This window comes from Phialemonium atrogriseum (assembly GCF_030411735.1).
Source record: "Phialemonium atrogriseum strain 8032-3 unplaced genomic scaffold QBC33scaffold_13, whole genome shotgun sequence".
Taxonomy (NCBI): domain Eukaryota; kingdom Fungi; phylum Ascomycota; class Sordariomycetes; order Cephalothecales; family Cephalothecaceae; genus Phialemonium; species Phialemonium atrogriseum.
In genome coordinates this window covers 197,768-216,923 of record NW_026848150.1, presented here as the reverse complement: position 1 = coordinate 216,923, position 19,156 = coordinate 197,768, and the positions used below count along the sequence as shown (strand labels likewise).

Sequence of the window (19,156 nt, the reverse complement as noted above, 5' to 3'; positions counted from 1 at the left end):
CGCTCCAAATCCCTCAGTACAGGCAAGAACCCGTCTCCATTTATAAAGGGCGTATAAATGGACCCCCTTCCCTCGCGCGTCAAACCGTTACCGTTGTATACCTGCCGCGCCAACGGAGCAGACAAAGGGGCCGATTGGGTGGAATTAACTGTAAAGACGGAGAACGCAGATTGGCAGGATTCACTGGCAGTCCCAGGGACCAAGACGGAACTCGGCTGAGGAAAAAAACGATGTGTCAAGGTCACACTGAATGCCTTCTTCCAACCCTTGGGATCGCCAACTGCCGCCAGGGACACCCCACAAGGAATCGAGAGGCGCTCCCCTCCCCGAATCCCCGTGAGATACCTATGTACGTGTGTAGATGTAATCAATCCATCAACGCCCCCCCCTCCCCCCCAATAGCGACCGAGACATCCCACGTAACCTTTTGGGTACCGGACGTGTCATCCCTATGCTCGCCAATTTCATGGACCCTCATTCTCCGGGGCCCCCGTCTCTGGTCGTCTCCGTAAGTGCGTCTTCTCTGGACCGTAACTGGACTGGGCGCATGTAGGTAGTAGCAGGGAAGATCTATACGCATATGTACTGCTGCGAGAGGTACATACATTAGGTAGGTACCTGAGGTATGTACGTAGGGCCCTGCCGTCTGCCCGTCCACTATCCTCCCTTGCGACGGATCCCCCCTCCACTATCGCTACAAATTATGTCATGCATCAACCGCGTCGTCGAATCCTGGTCCTTCGTGTACATGGTAATTTTGATACCCGTTTTCCGACTCCACCAAGTGCAGCTCACCGTCTTGTTGCAGGTCCCCTTCCCTACCCGTAGCTATGGAACTTGTCCCATCTCCGCCGGACGATGTATATATAAGAGACACGTTCGCAAAATCCCGCCCACCTCCTCCCTGGCCTTGCTGCCCGACATCTCGATTCCATCCGTCCAATATGTGTTTGGCCCAGCCCGTCCCCCGGGATATTCAGAGGTTCTCGGCGCCTGCCCACTCGTACATGATCCATTAACCATGTTCTCGTCTTCCTATCTGTCCTCGCCTAAATCTCGTCTCCCCTTGTTACTGCCATCACTACAACGACGATGAGCTCTTCATCCTCATCGTCGCGCAAGTCGCGCATGGCGACGAGCGTGTCCAACGTCATGTACACGAATGCCGTGTACTTCCCCAACTATAGGGTGTACAAGGGCGACACCCCGGGAGAGTTGAACTATGGCTGTATCAACCACGTGTATTACGCTTTCGCCAACCTCTCGCCCGACGGCACTGTCTTTGTTAGTTCTTCCTCGGCACCGCTCATCCGGGGCCGTCGCCTTGCTAATCCCCCTCACAGCTGAGCGACGAGTGGGCAGATGCCCAAGCACCTTGTGACGGCGTCCAGGGCGCATTGGGTTCTTTGATGCACCTCAAGCAGAAGCACCCTCACCTTCAGGTGATTTTGTCCATTGGCGGTTCGCAGTCGGGCGAGATGTTCCCCATTGTGGCGTCGGACCCGATATTTCGCGATAATTTCGGGCGGTCTGCGCGCGGTCTGGTTGAGGCCTCGGGTCTGGATGGAATAGATAGTAAGACAACGCCCCCCGTTAACCAACCCCCCCCCCCCCCCCCCCCTCCCCCTTCCTTTTTCTCTCACGCCCTCCCTTCTTCCACGTACCTCGTTCGCTCCCTTCAACTCTTTCCTAATTCTTACCGCGCCTCTCCGACTAGTTGTGTGGGAATATCCTTGCGACCAGCAGCAAGGTGCCGATTTCCTAGCTCTTCTGGCTGCCACTCGCATCCACCTTCCCGAAGACTACTACTTGCTCACCGCTGCTCTGCCCGCGGCCAAGGCCGTTTTGCAGTGCATCGACCTGCGCCAGTCGGTGGACTATCTGGATTTCATCAACCTGACAGCCTACGACTTCTACGGCTCGTGGACGAACCGGAGCGGTCACCAATCCCAGCTGTATGCGATGAACAAGGACGAAACCTCGGGCTCGTCCGGCGTCAGCTATCTCATGGCATCAGGCGTGCCGGGGAAGAAGATCCTTCTCGGGATCCCCCTCTTTGGGCGCAGCTTCCTCCAGGCCACGGGGCCCGGGCAGAAGTTCAAGGGAGCCGGCGGCGAGGACGGCTCATTCGAGTACAAGGACCTGCCCAGGAGGGGCACCAAGGAGCAGGTCGACAAGCGGTCCGTCGCGGCGCAGTGCGTCGGTGGAGACGGCGGCTTTGTGACATACGACAACCCAGACACGGTCAAGATGAAGGCGGCCTTCTGCAAGCAGAAGGGACTAGGGGTGAGTTCAGAGAGATCAACGTCCCGCCGTTGCGCATCCAAGCTCCTCCCCCCTGCCCCCCACCGCTCCCACCGCTCCCTTTCTATTTTCCCCGCTTGTTCTGCTCTGGTTACACGGCACGCACGCAGGACCACCAGAGAGCAAAGACTGACATGCGTTACGTCACAGGGGCTATTCTACTGGAACGCACCGGCGGATGCGAAGGACAGCAAACGAAGTCTGATCGCGGCAGGTTTCCGCGCACTGCACAGCTCATGATACCCTGCATGGAGGGAGGATCCCCTTCCCCCCGGAGTGGTAGGGAACCTCTCTCCACCCGAGCCGCCCTGCCTGGACAGGATTTGTCGATTCGGTCTCATCGACGGCGAACTAAACAGGCGGTAAACGACCTGTATCGTTTAGTGGCCCTCGGCTAGCGGGGGGGTTCCATAGGTTCCATCCTCTTCACATTGGTTCAAGAGGGCGGGAGGACACTCGGCCTGCCCTGGGAGGTCTGGTCTGACTTGGCGGCCCGGTGACTTGTTTCTTCTCGTTTCTTTTTCCCCCCCCGTCTGCTAACGATGTCATGCATGCCGTTTTCCGGCTGGCTGGAGAACCCATATTTTCCCGTTGCAACCCTATGTTTGTGCGCCTTTTCCCTGCAGGTGGGTGGAGAGGTGGTGGGGAGGTTGGAGACCAAAAATTTCAAGAAAAAAAAAGCTAATGTGCTGCTGCTGCTCTTGTTACCCTCTTCTCTGTTATCTAGATATACCTGGCATTTTCAGCATCATTCAAGGAAAGGGGGGAAGGGGTGCGTTTGGCTTTGGCGTAGATTTAAAAACGAGATTTCTCCCCAACAAAGATTTCTAATGGTTACCTCCTTTTCTCGTTCCTTGTCTCACGGTTGAATCAAGACTACCCGCCCTGCAATCTGTAGACTGTGTGGGATGTACCCTGCAGCATGGTGTGGGCTCCGTTTTGATGCCCAAGGCAAGACGTCCCGAGTGTAGGTCTCCAGGCAGCAAGATCATCAATCAAAATGTATGGATATCCGAAGCTTGTGCGGGACGATGGTTGCTTCTGGAACACAACCAATTAAATATTCCTTTGGTCCTCCCCACATCGGATGAGCTAGGTACCTAGCTCGGCTGTTGCCGTCAGATGATCGCATCCCGGCGCGGTGTGAGGGTCGGGGTGTCGGGGTGTCGGGGTGTCGGGGTGATACATGCACACGTGCTGAATCCCACACCGAGCTCACCTTGGAGAAGTACAGGTGTTTCTCGGCCTAAGTCACCTCAGCCATCGACAACTTGCTACGGAGTACATGGCCACGACAACCCAGCCATTGATTCATGGCAAGACTACCTAATCATGAATATCACTCAAGTTGAAGCATCATCTCTGGATTCTGGTATTTCCCCCCTGATTGCCTGACTCTTCCTGGTCTCACGCAAAGAATAGAAAGCTAACGTCAGTCTCCCCAACAGTAAACTACGACCCCATCTCCCATCTCAACCTCCTCTTCTCCCACCCGTCCGCTGTAGCTTCGATCGGAAACGTCTCCTCCACGCTCCAGAACCACAAGGATGACCTCACGCGCTCCATATCGGCCCTCGAGACGGCGCAGGCGTACGGGCCCGACAGCTCCCTGGAGCGGATGCAGTCCGCCCAGGCCGAGCTAGCCTCGCTCTTCCGGCGCATCGAGAGCGTCCGCAGCCGGGCCCTGCAGACGGAGCGCGACATCACAACCATGACGGCCGACATCAAGCGGCTCGACGGCACCAAGCGCAACCTGACCCTCAGCATGACCGCCCTGAAGCGCCTGCAGATGCTGACCACGGCCTACGAGCAGCTGCGCGGCCTCGCCCGCACCCGGCAGTACCGCGAGTGCGCCGGCCTTCTGCAGGCCGTGCTGCAGCTCATGCGCCACTTCCACAGCTACCGGAGCATCGAGCAGATCGCCGTGCTGAGCAGAAACGTCAGCGAGCTGCAGCGCGAGCTGCTGGAGCAGGTCTGCGAGGACTTCGAGATTGCCTTTGCGAAGCACGAGACCGCCGACCGGAGGGGGACGCTGGTCGAGGCGTGCCTGGTCATGGACGCGCTGGGGGAGCATGCAAAGTCGAGGCTGGTGACGTGGTACGTGAACACCGAGCTGAGGGAATACCGGCACGTGTTCCGGGGCAACGACGAGGCGGGAAGCTTGGACAACATTGGCAGGCGATATGCCTGGTTCAAGAGGATGCTCAAGACCCATGAGGATGAGCACGCTGCCATATTCCCCCCTCACTGGCGCGTCGGCGAGGTCCTGGCCATGGCCTTTTGCGACGGCACGCGGGACGACTTCAAGGGGATTCTGGAGAGGAGCATGAGGAGGGCGGACGGTAACAAGGTCGACGTCAATCTACTCCTCAGCTGCCTGCAAGAGACAATGAACTTTGAACAGAGCCTGGAGAGGCGGTTTGCCAGCGAACCGAGAGCGAGCATCGACACACTGAGCTCGGCAGACGAGCGCACCCAGAGCTTCAATGGGTCAATATCCGTTGCGTTTGAGCCGTACTTGAGTCTGTGGGTTGAATCCCAGGACCGGGCGTTGGCAGCCATGATTCCCAAGTACAAGACCCAGCCACTCCTCCCGGAGGATGAGGAGTTCTCGCCCCAAGCGGTCATTCCGTCCGCCATCGAGCTGTTCCACTTCTACAAGCTCACGCTGTCACAGTGTGCCAAACTCTCCACCGGGGAACGGCTGCTCGACCTGTCCAGAACATTTGCAAAGTATTTGGACGAGTACGCACAGCAAGTCCTGCTTACTTTTCTCCAGAAAGGGGGCCAGCCTGGTCCGCCTCTCCAGGACATCATCTTAGTCTTGAACACGGCCGATTTCTGGCACACTAATACCAACCAACTCGAGGAGAACATCAAGAAACGCGTCGATGCGGAGATGAAGCCGAAAGTAGATCTCTCGTCCCAGTCGGACGCATTCATGGGCGTGGCCAGTGCAGCCGTGCTAGCCATGGTTCACAAGGTCGAGCTTAATTGCGAGGGGCCCTGGAGGGAGATGAGGAACACCAACTGGAGCAAGATGGAGAGCGTCAGTGACCACAGCAGCTATGTGGGTGAGCTGCTAAAGCAGGTCAACGACAAGACGGCGGAAATCCTCCCTCTCATCGGCAAGCAACAGTATGCTCGAGCGTTCTGTGACAATGTCATCGAGCATATGGCCAGTGCATATATCAACAACATTGTGCAATGCCGGCCCGTGTCTGAAGTCGGTGCTGAACAGGTAGGACTACTGTCTCTCTTACGCGATGCAGCCCTCGGGACGCTTACTTACTTCCCCCCGACAGATGCTTCTGGACAAATACGTTTTGACCAAAGATTTCGAGAACCTCCTCGCCTACCATAATCCATCCTCTTCTGCTCCCTACAACCCCCCGGCGAGCTTCGTCAAGAGGGTCAACCAAAGCATGACCCGCATCGACCCCTTGCTCAAGACCCTGCAGGTCCGCCCGACCCCGCCGGAGGGCCTCGTGCAGGCCTACCTCATCCACATCGGCGACCGGTCCGACACCAACTTCCGCAAGATCCTCGAGCTCAAGGGCGTCCGCAAGCAGGAGCAGCCCCACCTCGTCGAGCTCTTCACCATCCACCGTGATGGCTCCGGCACCGACAAGCCGCTCGTGCACAGCTCCCCGCTTCTGACCCCGCTCATGGCGGGCTCCGGCCTGGGGAGCGCCGGCCTCGGCATCAGCCCCGCCGCCGCCGCCGCGCTGACGGCCGCCACCGGCGGAGCGGCGGCCGGCCTGCAGACGAGGTTCGACGCCGCGTCCCTGGGCGAGAAGCTGCTCAAGTCGGCGAGGGACGGCGTGGAGAGGATGGGCACGGCCGGGGGGGCCGCGACCGCCGGCGCGTCGTCCTCCTCCCCGGGCGCGGCGGGGGCGGGGCCCGCGCAGACGCCGGAGAAGGCGACTATCAACGACAACCTGAAGAACATTGGCAAGTTCTTCCGGAGGGATATCGGCGGCCTGGGAGCGAGGTTTGGGAAGAGGGATATCACGCCGACGGGGGCCGCGGATGATGCGCAGCGGTGATAGTGAGCTTTACCCCTTTTTGTAGGGTGTTTAGATTTTATATGAAGTAATAGACTGGCTGGATACCTCATGGTTCTAAGGCGTGACAAGCAGTGTCCCGTCTCTCATGATCTGCTCTTTTTAGGCTTTAGGGGCCGGTTTCCAAGGTTGAGTCCCTGTCCTGGCACCTATCTTTTGTGAAATGTAATTTATGGAAAGAGGATCATTAAAAATGGCAGTCAGTATGCCACTTGACACTAGGAAATCGAGGGTTATCAGTAGGTAGTTTTCGGGTTGAGAAGAGCTGCTGTAAAGGATATCAGCCAATCACGTTAAAATCATGGGACTTGGGAACTTTGAAGTCTGAAATCAACCCTTCAGACGGACCAGAAGATTGAATCTCCTTATGGTCAGTTCCACATCAATTAAAATGGGATGGAATGAACCCAGAGCAAGGCAATTTACGTGATTTGAGTAATCCCACGCATGGCCGCAAGAACGCAAGATTGTGCGCGTCCTGCTTTCCGTTGACAGTCTCACCGGCGGCGCCTCACCCATCATGATTCAGGGCATCTTCTATGCCAGGTTCTTTCCCAAAGAAGGTACGGCCAGGAACCGCATCGACCCTTCATAACTAGGACACCGAACTGCTTCTCAGCAATGATAGATCGGTGGCTCCTCTGGCCCCCATCACAAGCCCGATTGTCTAACAGGAATTACAGGAACCAAGATCTACGCGCAAAGTCCCCCAGGATGCATAGTTCCCGTTCCAGGTGTCGACAAACCGTGTCTTTTTGACTTCAATATCCTCCAGGAATACATAATTCCCAGGAAGTCGTTCTACAACCGCTACATGACGGTCAACGACCCGGACGGCAAGTATACCGTCCTCGGCTTCCCGGTCTCGATCCCGAGCCCCAGGTACGACAGGAACGAGTTCATCTTCAACTTCGGGCTCGTGGTTGAGTCCGACGTTGACCACATCCCTTATGAGCGAGTCGTGCGGCGGCTAGCCGTCACGTTTGCAGAGATGGAGAAGCAGGACAACTACCTTAGCCAGGACGCGTGCGGCAGCGACGATGGCGGAGGCGGCGGCGGCGGAGACGGCGACAACGGTGCCGTGTCGGGCTCGCACGGCGGGGAGCGGCTGCGGCGGCCGATCGAGTCGCTCCTCGAGATCGTCAAGGAGGACCTGAACAACTACGGCGAGTGTATGATCCCCGTCGACGACGCCAACACCATCAACATGAAGCTGTTCCCGCACCACCCGACCCCGCCTGACGTCAAGGGCTGGCACGTGCCCGTGGCCAAGATGCGCCTCGCCGACGTCGTCGACCCGACCTGGGACCTGACCCTGCAGCGCGTCATCGCCCACATCGACGGCGTCAGCGACGTCCGCCGCATCGCCTTCGCCGCCGACGTCTCCCTCGACCTCGCGCGCCTCGCCCTGCGCCACCTGCTCTACTACGACACCGTCCTCCTGCTCGACATGTTCTTCTTCGGGTCCTGCTACGCGCTCCGCCCGGGCATCCACGACTTCGTCGCTAACGTCGGCGGCATCACCGACGAGTGCGCAAACTACGTGTGCATCGGCCCCGGCTCCGGCATCGGCCCCGGGTCGGGGCCCCGCGCTGCTGCTGCTGCTGCTGCTGCTGCTGCCGCCGCCGCCGCCTCCTCTTCCGCGGCCGGACAGCCGCAGCAGCAGCAGCAACAGCAACAACAACAGCGCGTATCCAACTACCAGCTCGTCAAGCTGATGACGAGCTTCTGCGTCGGCAAGACCGTGGCCGAGTGGCTCAAGGGCCACATGGACGCCGGTTTCGACGTGCTGCGATACGTCGACGTGCGGCGCCTGGTGCAGTTCGGCGTCATCAAGGGCTGCCTGTACCGCGTGCACAAGCACGTCGTGTCCAAGCAGTACCTCGCCGCGCTGGCCACGGGCCAGGCCAGGCCCAGCGCCGGCGGCGACCCGCTGCAGCGCTACACCGACGGCTGCCACACCTTTGACCAGATCATCACCGAGCAGAACCTCACCGACGCCGAGATCATGAAGAAGCTCAAGAGTTTCCCGGGCCCGGCGGCGGACCTTACTGTTCTGTATAGGTAGCTGGGAAGGATTCTTGGTTGGGAGGAACCTCGGCAGGACGTTACCCATTGGGTTGAATTGTTGGACGGGCCCTTTTCTGAGGCCCGATGAATTGGGAGGTTTGTCTATCTCTAAGTGTAACAGCTATTTCCGATACACAGGTATCATCAGGTAATACACACAAATCCCCGTCTCAGTGGTATCTACAATACAATACATTTCGTACAATCCCCCCCTACGTCCGACTGCCACCCCGTGAAAGTAGTTATGTTTAGGAGTGTTTCTTCAGCTTCTCTTCCAGCGCCACTTGCTGACGCGTCTTCTCCTCGGGGAAGACAATCGATGGCTCGGCTTCCGAGTCCTCGCCTTCAATTGCGGTGTCGAAAGCTTTATCAAAGTCATCCCTGGCTGTGATTCCGTCGGCCTCGGTCTTCCCCGCTTTCAGTTCCTTGAGCTTCTCGTTCAGCATTCGGACCTTCCCGGTGTACGGCTGGCCCGGATAGGTCCTCCCCGAGGCCTCGAACTCCTCGTCGCTGACCATCTCGATGGCCCTGATGTTGTGCTTTCCTTTGCGGAGGATCAGTAGCTTCCCATCGATGAGGAAGTTCTTGGTGTCCTCGGGAAACCAGGCCTTGACGGGCGTGAACTGGAGTTGGCCGAGGAGCATGCCCTTGTTGGTGCCGGCCTTTTGCCCCGGCGCGGCCCCGACATAGGCCCCTTGCTGCATGGCGAGTCTGTGGCCGTCGGCGGCGCTGGTCGCAAGACCGGCCGCGAAGAGAATGCGCCCGATGGACTTGCCCAAGACCACGGATTCTGGGAGGATCATGTCTATCCGGGGCGCGTTGTTCAGCGTTGTTGGCCTGCCCTCTTGTGGGGTGTACTCGGCCTCTTGAGGTTGGTCTGCTCTTGCGGTGCGGACTTGCCCTGAACCTTTGCTGTACATTGCACGATGCTCCGCTTGGGTCTCTCGCGCTACCTCAAAACCATGCGCCAGAGTCGTCACCTCGAACGCAAGAGCATGGTGGGCGACCCTCTGGGACGGATCGGCGTTGTGCTCCTCCATCAGTTGCTGTGTTTTCTCCGCTGGCAAAAAGGTAAAGAGCTTGAGAAGCCTCTCAACATCAGCATCCGGCCTCCGCATGAAGTATCCGTACAGGTCGAACGCAGATGTCTGGAAGGGGTCGAGCCACACCGCATTCCCCGCGCTCTTGCCGAACTTGGCCCCCGAGGAATCGGTCATGAGGGGCACAGTAAAGCCGACTGGGTCATCGTATTCGGAGTTGCGCGCCAGCTTTAGGTCTGGGTCGGGCTCGCTTGACCGGGCAGCCTTTATCGTCTCGATACCGCTTAGGATGTTGCCGTATTGGTCGGATCCTCCAATTTGCATCTGAACGTTCATGGAGCTGAACATGTGCCACCAATCCCAGCCCTGCATGAGAGGGTAGCTAAATTCAGCAAAGGATACTCCGTCGCCTTCGGTCATCTTTCTCTTGACACTTCAAACCATATCGGTCAGCATATAATCAACGTAATCGCGGGAAGGGTCAGCTCACGTATCGCGAGAGAGCATGGGCCCTATCCTCATCGAAGTGCCAATCCTCCGCAGGACCTCCAGCATGGGAAGAGCGTTCCACCAGGCATTGTTGTTGACAATGGCACGCTTCCACGCCCATTCCTTCTTATAGCCATGCCTTGTGGCCTGAGTCTCGACGTTCATCCATATCTTCTTCAGTTGGTAGTGCACCTTGGTCATGTTCATCGTCATGGTGGCCCTGTCCATCTTCTCCCTGGTCTTCAATCGGTCGGTCGGGTCTCCAATCTTGGCAGTTGCGCCTCCTATTAGGGTCGTTGCTCCATAGCCGTGCATGTACATCCAGAAAAGAGGCATGAGTGGCAGTAGATGGCCAACATGGAGGGAAGAGGCCGTTGGGTCGATTCCAACATAGGCGCCTATTCGTCTTTGGCGCATAAGTTCCCGAACCACATCTCGTTGTCTGCATCATGTTAGAGGGGTGAAGAAACAAGAGAGGGGGGCTAGGCGTACCCTGCTATGTCCTTGATATATCCTCGCTCCTCAAGCATATCCCAAAGATGTGGTCGGGTGCCTGCCTCGATCTCCTTTGAATAGTCCTCCCATGCTTTTGCAGCCTTTTCACGCTTTGCTAGGACCGACAAATGGATCAATCGACCTTGTCCTTGTGACAATGCAGAGCCCCTAGCTTGAGCTCTCAAGCACCTCTGACATACTCGCGCCTTGCCTAGCAAGAAGGCAGGCCTTGAAGTGCCGGCCATTCGAGCAGCAACGACAGGCAAATAAATGGTCGCAGAGTAACTTAGTTCACACAAATAAGGAGCGTTGCCTGGTCTTCAGCATATCGGGCCCAAATGGGGCGTAGGGCGCAGTTATACCGCCAAGTTCCAATTGTCGACTATCTGCATCACCAACACTGGAGCTCCAAAAATTTCAGGGTACCTACCTGCATGATCACGAAGCTCGGGCCAACAATTACAAGTCCCGATCCGATTCCATCCTCAACATAGACGCTAGGTAAATTCATTGTTCCAGCCCGACGCTGCCCACATGGATGTATGAGGTAGCTGTATCATGCGCTGGCCAATGACAGAGCTTCCGATTCTGATCCTCGGCAATCATCCTGCCTCTATCCCGAAAACACCGGCAGCCAATTCTAAACTTGGTCACTCCAAGTCGTCCGCCGAATATCGATAATAAAGAGGAGCTCAATTGGCCGCCAGGAAATCGATACAGAATGGCATCAATCGTCCGCCCAGCCCTGCTCAGGCAGGCTGCCGCCACTGCTTCCAAAATGTCGGTCGCACCGAGCCGGGCTGGTCCGTCTCTGGTCTGCAAGGCCGCCCTGCAGCGTGGAATCCGGCAGAGCGTCGTCGCCAACGCGGCGCGGGTCACATCCTTCCATACCACAAGCCGGAGGTCTATCCTGCCCCCTCTTCCTCGTGAGTTTCTCTGACGTCCTCATCCCAAAGACGGGAATGCCATCCATTCATCAATGACTAACCAGCTGCGCAGAACGAGTCCAAGGCGGAGGTACGTTCCCCGAAACAAAGCTCGCGACCCCCATCGAATACGCCCCCGCAAGAGAGGAGATATATGCTAACCCCAGCCAAACGCAGTCAACGACCCGACGCCCGTCCCCGCCCCGTCCCCCTCGCACGGCTCCTACCACTGGACGTTTGAGCGCCTCGTCGCGGCCGGGCTCGTGCCCCTCACCCTCACCCCCTTCGCGGCCGGGTCGCTGAACCCGAGCCTGGACGCCCTGCTGTGCGCCATGATCCTGGTCCACTCCCACCTCGGCTTCCAGGCCATCATCATCGACTACGTCCCGACGAACCGCATGCCCAGGGTCCGGAAGGCCTTCATGTGGGGGCTGAACGCCGTCACCGCCCTGGTCGCCCTTGGCCTGTACGAGTTTGAGACGACGGATGTGGGCGTGACCGAGGCTATTTCGAGGCTCTGGCACGCATGAGGGGTTGGTTGCGTGGGGTGGAGGAGAATGGCTGGGCAAAGTTGACCTACGAATGGATGGGCTTATGACTCCCGTTTGGTCGAGGATTGTGAAGTCTTGTATGGCAGCCGTAATGGCCCATTGTTAAAGTAAGATACATAAGTTGGGGTTGGTCAACTGGATTAACTCGCGCTTTGCAATTCCCGCTGGATTCCTTATTTGGTTGGTGAACGAATGTATGATTGCCATGTAAAGCCAGATAGAGAAGGAACTCCCGATTCCAAGGTACTCCGGGCATTGACCCAACCAATGCTGATATAGCAGCTATAACCATATGTGTCATCCACGTCCCCGACCGACAGTTTCTATAATCGGATGTCGGAGACTTCTCATCCCGTTCCGGAGGCCGCTGATGATCGGGCCGTAAGACGGGCGATCCGGAACCAACGCCCGGTTTGCTGACATAAAACCCTGTTGGATCCTTCGGAAGGGGGAAAAGGGGGTATAAGAAAGATCGTTCTCACTGCATCGGTTTTAAAAACATACGGGAACTCCAGAGTCCCTGCCGCCTCCTCTGGGTTATCGACGGAACGGTTCTGAGCTCGATACCGGCGTGATGGTAGAGACGAATATCGTCCGAAAACCATATATTTTGCCCTTCACAGTTCGAGACCAACACGACTCGAAGTCTTTGTTAGAAGCTCTGGAGCCATAATTTATCAGAAGCCGCCCTGCATCCCAGCAGGTAGAGGCCTAACTCTTGAATTGACCTAAACGAGTGGCGATAGCCAGGTCGATCGAATCAACGTATTTGGCTATTCCAATTGAATATTAGCATTACACCTTCTCGCTGGTAGCTGGGGTTGCCCACCTGCGATCCTCCACCTCCTCGAGTATATTCGAAGACTTTGCTGGAAGCTTTCAATCTTTTGCAGCCATCCGCTGTCTTGGAGGGTGTTGTTTCCATGAGAGATCAGCAACATAGACGCATAATACATGCAAAAAGCACCGGTTGGGGGTACCGAGCCCAGTTGCTGAAATGTGGACGACGAGTTAAGGGACTGAGAAATGTTATACACGGAGCTGATAACCGAGTTGATCGTCTTCACGGGCCGGTTATCAGTGCCTGACAATGTCTGGGAGGCTGGCCCTCCAGCTATCAGGTATGGCTGGTCTATCTTCATCAGGGTTCTGTCTTGCTGTTAGCCAAAGATTCCGGTTCGTTGGAAGATGAGATGACCCCTACATGAAATTCGCGTTGATTGCCGCAGAACGGTTGCCGAACCTCCAGCGAACTCCCATGATATTGAGGGTGTGAGCTGTCACAGCATCCGTGAGGTTGTTGCGGTCCACCGGGGTTAGCGTCGTAGGGCCTTGTACTTCGTGGAGAAACGTGCTCAGATACCACGCCGAGTTTGCCTCGGGCCAGATTATATCCTCGATTCGATCAATGTGGGCGTCCGCGAGTTCCCCCTGCCTGGCTTGGAAACCTAATGCTGCGGCCCCCGACAAATACTGGTCGAAGGCTTGTGGCAACGGAATCGAGAAGTCCAGTTCGTCGACGCTGAGAGGGTACTTCTGATCCGGATAACTGATATTCAACAAACTGTTCGAGCCGAAATTAGCGGACCCTTTCCATAGTTGCTTCGGTATCTGTCGCCTTACCAGTCAACATAAACGACCGCCCAGCACTGGATCGAAGAGAGTTTCAACTCGGCAGGCAGCAATTGCTGCCGTTTCTCACTCCAATAATTTTTGTTGAACCAACCGAATGCTTTGCTCATCTGGACGCAAGTCCCCAGGGAGATGTATGCTTGCTGGGGCATTGAGTGCGAGTACTCATACAAAGCGATAAGCAGCTTCGATTGCAACAGAGAAGTTGATAATGGAACCCTGCTCTGCACCAGAGCGAAGGCAGCCTTGGCCGACAGGTAGAGACAGTCGTCCATCGCTGGTGCGGTGTTCTCGTATGGCGTCCGGACGATGAGAAGCATGCAGATCACGAGCAGCGCGGTTTCGGCAGACGGGGTGGCCCACATCTCTTCCACCTGCGGTTCGAATGTGGCTCGTTCGACAATGGTAAACCAGGTATTCACGCTCCCAAAGTAAAACGAGATGACTTGTTCGACGTTGGATCGCTGTCCGACCATCTCTGACAAACTGCGGAACATGAACGAGTGGACGCTCTCTCCCGAGTCTAGGGATGTGAATAACGAAGGACTGAGAGTAGTACTCCAACAGGAGCCTCCTTGCTGGCCTAGCAGGCTTTCTAGAATGGGATCCATGCCAAGCATGGGTGATGGCGACGTGAACCGCGTGACCAACGATTCAAAGCTCGCGTGACCCGAGACACTGGAACTCCCTCCAAGGGGTGGATCATCTTCATGTTGGCAAATCTCGAGAGAGCTATGCGAAGGTTAGGTCCTTTCCCAAGTTAGGGGCCGGAATTCGGGGGGCAAGGGGCAAAACCCATACTATGTGCATCTTCCACAAGAAGGAAGAGCCTTGTCGCATCGCTTTTTCTTCCTCCTGCAATTCAAACAGACTCTTGACGACCTCAGAGCTGTCGACGCCTGCGTTGGTGACGGTGCCTCGGACGAAGTTGCTGACATTCTGTTTGGTTGGGGTATCCACTCAAGAGCTATACACACATATGATGGTCTGAGTGTTGCTGCGGGTGTCTGTCTGTGCTGGGCAGGGAAAGCAAGTCGAAGGTCGAGGTTATATGCACTCTACTTGCCGTGAGTTGATATCTGAGGGTCAGGAGTTGAGGCATCCCGATCCCATCACAGTAGTTCTTGAATGGTGCCCATGTCTCAGGGATCGCTTCCTCCGGCGAGTAGCAGCTTACCAGGCTGGGGCCGGGGTTTTCCTCTAGAGGCCTCGGGCATCATGAGTGCGTGAGAAGCTAAAGCCCTCAACCAAGATAGTGGGTTGATGTGAGACTAGTCAATGCTGGCGGTCACTTAAAAGCGGCTTTCTCCTTCTTGGCTCGCTACATGGCGCCAATAAAACGGCAGGACCCCATCCCTAGCTTGTACAAATCAGGGGTGAACGCCGTTTACACCTTCCAATGGTGACCCCTTGCTACGCGAGCGGCTCCCTCAAGCGCGCGGCTGTGCTCAGGAGCGGTCTTACATCACCAATCTCAAACGGCGGCCGACGAACGCCACGCCGACGGGGTTCCCTTCCTGACTAGTCGGTCCCGGCGATAGCTGCCTTGTCTGCGTGAGAGGAGATGTCATAGATGGGTTCGAATGCTCGGTCCCGACATGGCGTCTCGTCCGGGGAACTGTCATAAAACTTTGAGGTGGAAATGGGAAGTCAGCATTTAGCTCTTCCCAGACGACTGCCGATTTTGGTCCGCATTCGCTAGGACGCCTTGGCTTTTTGTCGACCAGGATCCGCTCGTTGGGCCAAGACAGTTCCACTCCCAGACCACCATGATCTGCCCGACTGCAAGGACGGCCAGCGGCCCGGACAGCCGATCATTTGCTCCTTAAACTGCTGCCTGGAAACGGAGAAAAGAGAAGAGAATTCTCCAACTACAGCGGAGATTCTGGCCGAATAAGGCACTAAATGATTCCAAATTCTTGCATCGATAGATGATACTATGACATGACGAAATGTCCTCAGTGGAGTAAAGGAATGACAGCTGCGTGGGGTCACACGAATCTCCACAACAAGCTAAAAACGAAGCCAAGGACACACCCGAGAAGATGCCAGTAAGTAGGTAGGAGGAGTCTTCAAGTGAATATTTTCAGCTCTGTTGCGGCTGGATGTCGTCTACCACAGTATGAATAAATTTGTCTTGGCACGGCACGTGATGCTACCAGAGTGGGAGCCTGAAAAGCACGGACCCCTAATAGCCCCTTTGCGGGGTCAAGCAGCATTCAGCTCCAAGGCAACTGGATGTCGTCGTTTGTTGAATAATCATCGCTCTGGACAGAAGTTCAATTCTTCCTAGTGTACAATACTAGCGCCCTGTCAAGCGCTTAGTAGTACTACAACGTTAGGTAGGCTACTACGAGTACATACATAGTATATCCGAACGTATCTAACAGTTCCTTGCGTACACACCACTCATGCCAGAAGGGCAGAAAGGGGCGGTACTGGCGCGCCTGTTCTCGCCCAACTGCGCCACACACAACTGCGGCTTGACCAACTTTGTGGCTGGAACCCCTTGCTAGGGGATACAGAAATCTATCCAGCTGCCTAGATAATCCAGTCGATTGTCCTGGATATCCTCTGCCTTGTAGATTCGCTCAAATTCCTCGTAATTTAGCAATCCCCAGCCGCCCCGATCCCTGGCCTCCTTCTCTGCCGTATCAAGACGTTTCCATCGCACAAGTGTGGAGCGCGGTATCGGGACGGGTATCCCGCCGTCTTCCTTCTTCTTCTTCGCCTTGAGGGAGGAGGTTCTCTTCGGCCTCGTGGACTTCCCTTTGTCTACGGAGGCCGCCTTCCTATTCTCATCTGCCGAGGCGGCAAGGGTGGTAATTCCTTCCGAGTGACTAGACTCTGACCGGTGAGGGGGCGCGGATGAAATTCCGGATGCAGAGTTTGGTCTGAACTGTGGCATGGTGGGATCGCGGTATTCGGCGTCACCGTTGGATGACGGCTCTGTCGTCTCCCGTTCCATTCGCGGTCCGTCATCGGCATCCTTCATTTCACTGCCTCCCGCCATATCGTCGATGGCTTCCAGGACTGCATCATTCGCTTCTCCTGATGTCTGCCCCTGGAAGGATTCATCAACTGTGTAGCCACTAGCTGCGAGCAGTTCGTCAAGGGGCACGTCCTCCGTAGGTTTGAATTCATCGATGATGAAGTCTGTATGTGTGGGCGAGGACGCGGCCTTCTCGTCCTCCTCATCCAGATTGATCGACTCAAACAAGGACCTGTGCTCCTCGCGAAGCGCCTTGGTCTCGGCGGCCTCAATTGCGAGATCTTCTTTGGCCTTGAAGAGGATATCGAGGAGCTCGTTGAACGCCTGCTGTGTGACTTGGTAAAGGATTTCCTTGCCAGCATCCCGTTCTGCGTCGGGAATATCCATCCCACCCCACCGCTCGGGAACGCTTCTGGAGGAGGTCGAAGGATTCGAGCGGATCTCGTAATCATCAGGCTCCTCAGCAAACCTAACCTTCGAGGATGACCGGGATCGAGGAGATATTGGCGCATGTTGGGCCGCCTTTGAGCTCTCAGCAACGCCGTTAGTCTGGGCCAAGATGTCGTCTTCCCCATCCCAACCCTCGGGTGCGGCCGCTCCCTCCTCCTCGTCCAGATAGAATTGACGCCTCTTCCACCTCTCAAGCAGTTTCCTTCGCGCATTGACCTTTGCCCGCTTATTTAAAGCCGCCCTGTGGCTGTGCGCTACAATATGCAGATGTGACCGGGATTGTATTTCAGCTGACAATCTCCTGGCGGACGCCTCGCCCGCGTCTCTTCTCCTTGGAGCATCGGCAATAGGGGCCTCGTCACCTGCAACTTCATTCTCCTCATCCTCTGGCGCGGTTTGGTTTGCAGGATCGACATTCTCAGTTTGACCTGCCGGGTTCTCGGTGTCTGAGCTGCCGCCTTCATCCCTACCAGACCCCGCGGCGTCGAGATGCGCCTCGTTCCTGTTCGACGTAAAGAGTTCATCTCCGTCTCGAAGTTCGCCAGAGATGAGTGGGGGAAGCTCGTCGACCCTTGTCGGAGGGTTTAGCAGCGCTCTCCAGTACCGGGAGTCGGAATCCCCCTCGGGGGATCGAGGATTCTCAGGGGCAGGCGAGAATGGGCTGTCAAGGAAGAAGTCACCAAAACCGACGGTGAAAAGGCTCTTCAAGATGGTTTCTCGATCGGCTGTGTCTGGCTTGTCTTCGTTGACAACACCGATCTTGCCATCCGTGACTACATCTTCGCCATTGCTGAGGAACGCCTTTCCCTCCACGAACCAGGGCCCTTCGGGTCGAGGGACCCTTCCTTCTCGACCAAAAAGGCTGCTAATCGGCTGCCGGCCTGACACGAGCTGGTGGGCTTCGGTGGAGCTCATAACCTGGTCATCCAAGCCCTCGAGGATGTCCTTATGCATCTGTTTGTACAGCACGTAATATGCACGGAAGACACGCAGGAAATCCCTACGGTTGACAAGCCCGTCTCGGTCGATATCGTAACCATCGAATATTTTCCTCAGTTTATCCTTCCTTTTCCGGTACGACAAGCCGTGCAAGAACTCGGTGAAGCCAATGAGATCGTCGTTGTTGGTGTCATAAAAGGAGAACATGCGGTCGTGGATAAGATTCGGAGCCGTGTGCCTGTAACCTCCTGAGGGTACTAGACAGCGCTCAAACGTCTTTCGATCCATCGCGAGTCCCAGATCCGCAGGGTCTTCCCTCCATTCGGTGTTCGCCATGAAGGTCCATTGTTCCCAGAACGCCTCCAGCTCGGGCCGCTCGAAGCCAGTCTCCTTTGACAGTTTCACCATGACCTCTTTCGGTAGATTCCTCAAGCAGGTTTCCGGGTCGCCGGGATACCACACAGGCTGCATCTGTCTCGGCCCAAACGGCGGCGCGGGGATCTTGACCTTGTAAAATATGTGTGTTTTGATGTGCAAGCCCTGGGTCTCGCAGGTCTCGCAGAGGTCGAAATCGGCGCAGTTCGCACAGCGGTACCGGATCCCGCGGATGGGGACGATGCCGCACACATTACAGGCGCAGCCCCTGTGGACGTAGGCATTGCGCCGGGCGTTGTCCTCAGAGACGCGGAACAGCAGGCCGACGATGTTCTGGCCAGCCCGCTGCTGCGGCATGCTAGACGGGTCGTTCCACCACTCGTCATCCATTGTATGCTCCTCGGCAATCGTTTCGGCGTCCGTCAGCGGGGGAACCAGGTTATGGTCGACATTCTCGTCTCCGTGCGACTCGTGCGAGCTGACTGTGGAGGCATCTGAGGGCCGGCGCCCAAGTTGGGGCTCGTGATGGGACCTTCTCCGGCGACGGACAGCATTGCTCCTATGCAGGTTTTGGCCGGGTCCCGGCTGGGGAAGTGGAGGGGCGACGACAGCGCGGTAGAGGAAGTAGCCTATCGAAGCAGCTGCCACGGCTGAGAATAAGGTGACGTTTATTCGGTGGCCGGTGAGCGTCGACGCTGCAGAATTTGGCGTATCCATGATTGTTGACTATATACCATGGCTAAGGCACTGGCGAAGGATTATGCGGACTCAACATGGGAAGAAGAAGTGCATGTCAAGATTGGATGGAAAGTGATGATTGCCACAA

At 56.5% G+C, this 19,156-nt stretch overlaps 8 protein-coding genes across 8 annotated transcripts; 5 read left to right on the top strand and 3 right to left on the bottom strand.

Moving 5' to 3' along the window:
* The first annotated feature begins 850 nt into the window (after positions 1–850).
* Positions 851–2,695, top strand: QBC33DRAFT_75061 (endochitinase B1). Its single transcript, XM_060433032.1, has 4 exons — positions 851–1,284; positions 1,344–1,575; positions 1,718–2,286; positions 2,455–2,695. Exons 1-4 carry the CDS (start codon positions 1,093–1,095, stop codon positions 2,542–2,544), a joined length of 1,083 nt encoding a protein of 360 aa, XP_060283243.1. The 5' UTR covers positions 851–1,092; the 3' UTR covers positions 2,545–2,695.
* On the top strand, positions 2,696–3,300 carry QBC33DRAFT_75062 (uncharacterized protein). The gene has a single exon (XM_060433033.1). It carries the CDS (start codon positions 2,847–2,849, stop codon positions 3,171–3,173), a length of 327 nt encoding a protein of 108 aa, XP_060283242.1. The 5' UTR covers positions 2,696–2,846; the 3' UTR covers positions 3,174–3,300.
* On the top strand, positions 3,143–6,638 carry QBC33DRAFT_492142 (vacuolar protein sorting-associated protein 53). The gene is made up of 3 exons (XM_060425491.1): positions 3,143–3,676; positions 3,753–5,545; positions 5,610–6,638. The coding sequence occupies exons 1-3, from the start codon at positions 3,427–3,429 to the stop codon at positions 6,351–6,353; spliced, it is 2,787 nt and encodes a 928-aa protein (XP_060283241.1). The 5' UTR covers positions 3,143–3,426; the 3' UTR covers positions 6,354–6,638.
* A 20-nt stretch (positions 6,639–6,658) lies between these two features.
* Positions 6,659–8,564, top strand: QBC33DRAFT_75047 (nitrogen permease regulator 2). The gene is made up of 3 exons (XM_060433031.1): positions 6,659–6,934; positions 7,055–7,965; positions 8,035–8,564. The coding sequence occupies exons 1-3, from the start codon at positions 6,892–6,894 to the stop codon at positions 8,437–8,439; spliced, it is 1,359 nt and encodes a 452-aa protein (XP_060283240.1). The 5' UTR covers positions 6,659–6,891; the 3' UTR covers positions 8,440–8,564.
* Positions 8,486–10,885, bottom strand: QBC33DRAFT_538949 (tRNA synthetases class I-domain-containing protein). The gene is made up of 3 exons (XM_060427945.1): positions 10,463–10,885; positions 9,972–10,412; positions 8,486–9,914 (listed from the first exon to the last, which is right to left on the bottom strand). The coding sequence occupies exons 1-3, from the start codon at positions 10,708–10,710 to the stop codon at positions 8,690–8,692; spliced, it is 1,914 nt and encodes a 637-aa protein (XP_060283239.1). The 5' UTR covers positions 10,711–10,885; the 3' UTR covers positions 8,486–8,689.
* Positions 10,886–10,998: 113 nt separating this feature from the next.
* QBC33DRAFT_538948 (CybS-domain-containing protein) lies at positions 10,999–12,230 on the top strand. The gene is made up of 3 exons (XM_060427944.1): positions 10,999–11,391; positions 11,465–11,482; positions 11,569–12,230. The coding sequence occupies exons 1-3, from the start codon at positions 11,187–11,189 to the stop codon at positions 11,919–11,921; spliced, it is 576 nt and encodes a 191-aa protein (XP_060283238.1). The 5' UTR covers positions 10,999–11,186; the 3' UTR covers positions 11,922–12,230.
* A 218-nt stretch (positions 12,231–12,448) lies between these two features.
* On the bottom strand, positions 12,449–14,791 carry QBC33DRAFT_587239 (uncharacterized protein; the record flags this gene model as incomplete). Its single annotated transcript, XM_060431509.1, has 7 exons — positions 12,449–12,715; positions 12,772–13,091; positions 13,147–13,491; positions 13,566–14,296; positions 14,376–14,513; positions 14,552–14,571; positions 14,752–14,791. The coding sequence occupies 7 exons, from the start codon at positions 14,789–14,791 to the stop codon at positions 12,654–12,656; spliced, it is 1,656 nt and encodes a 551-aa protein (XP_060283237.1). The 3' UTR covers positions 12,449–12,653.
* Positions 14,792–15,665: 874 nt separating this feature from the next.
* QBC33DRAFT_538942 (putative ef hand domain-protein) lies at positions 15,666–19,131 on the bottom strand. Its single transcript, XM_060427943.1, has one exon. It carries the CDS (start codon positions 19,045–19,047, stop codon positions 16,087–16,089), a length of 2,961 nt encoding a protein of 986 aa, XP_060283236.1. The 5' UTR covers positions 19,048–19,131; the 3' UTR covers positions 15,666–16,086.
* Between the last annotated feature and the right edge of the window lie 25 nt (positions 19,132–19,156).

Excerpts from the sequence above, each read along its gene's own strand:
- QBC33DRAFT_75061 (XM_060433032.1), top strand. The coding sequence starts at position 1,093 with ATGAGCTCTTCATCCTCATCGTCGCGCAAGTCGCGCATGGCGACGAGC. Across the intron at positions 1,576-1,717 it reads GGGTCTGGATGGAATAGATA|TTGTGTGGGAATATCCTTGC; the intron begins GTAAGACAACGC and ends CTCTCCGACTAG. Across the intron at positions 2,287-2,454 it reads GCAAGCAGAAGGGACTAGGG|GGGCTATTCTACTGGAACGC; the intron begins GTGAGTTCAGAG and ends GTTACGTCACAG.
- QBC33DRAFT_538942 (XM_060427943.1), bottom strand. The coding sequence starts at position 19,047 with ATGGATACGCCAAATTCTGCAGCGTCGACGCTCACCGGCCACCGAATA.
- QBC33DRAFT_492142 (XM_060425491.1), top strand. The coding sequence starts at position 3,427 with ATGATCGCATCCCGGCGCGGTGTGAGGGTCGGGGTGTCGGGGTGTCGG. Across the intron at positions 3,677-3,752 it reads AGCATCATCTCTGGATTCTG|TAAACTACGACCCCATCTCC; the intron begins GTATTTCCCCCC and ends TCTCCCCAACAG. Across the intron at positions 5,546-5,609 it reads CTGAAGTCGGTGCTGAACAG|ATGCTTCTGGACAAATACGT; the intron begins GTAGGACTACTG and ends TCCCCCCGACAG.
- QBC33DRAFT_75062 (XM_060433033.1), top strand. The coding sequence starts at position 2,847 with ATGTCATGCATGCCGTTTTCCGGCTGGCTGGAGAACCCATATTTTCCC.
- QBC33DRAFT_75047 (XM_060433031.1), top strand. The coding sequence starts at position 6,892 with ATGATTCAGGGCATCTTCTATGCCAGGTTCTTTCCCAAAGAAG. Across the intron at positions 6,935-7,054 it reads CAGGTTCTTTCCCAAAGAAG|GAACCAAGATCTACGCGCAA; the intron begins GTACGGCCAGGA and ends CAGGAATTACAG. Across the intron at positions 7,966-8,034 it reads CCGGGTCGGGGCCCCGCGCT|CAGCAGCAACAGCAACAACA; the intron begins GCTGCTGCTGCT and ends CAGCCGCAGCAG.
- QBC33DRAFT_538948 (XM_060427944.1), top strand. The coding sequence starts at position 11,187 with ATGGCATCAATCGTCCGCCCAGCCCTGCTCAGGCAGGCTGCCGCCACT.
- QBC33DRAFT_538949 (XM_060427945.1), bottom strand. The coding sequence starts at position 10,710 with ATGGCCGGCACTTCAAGGCCTGCCTTCTTGCTAGGCAAGGCGCGAGTA. Across the intron at positions 10,413-10,462 it reads TATATCAAGGACATAGCAGG|ACAACGAGATGTGGTTCGGG; the intron begins GTACGCCTAGCC and ends AACATGATGCAG. Across the intron at positions 9,915-9,971 it reads CCCATGCTCTCTCGCGATAC|TGTCAAGAGAAAGATGACCG; the intron begins GTGAGCTGACCC and ends TATGGTTTGAAG.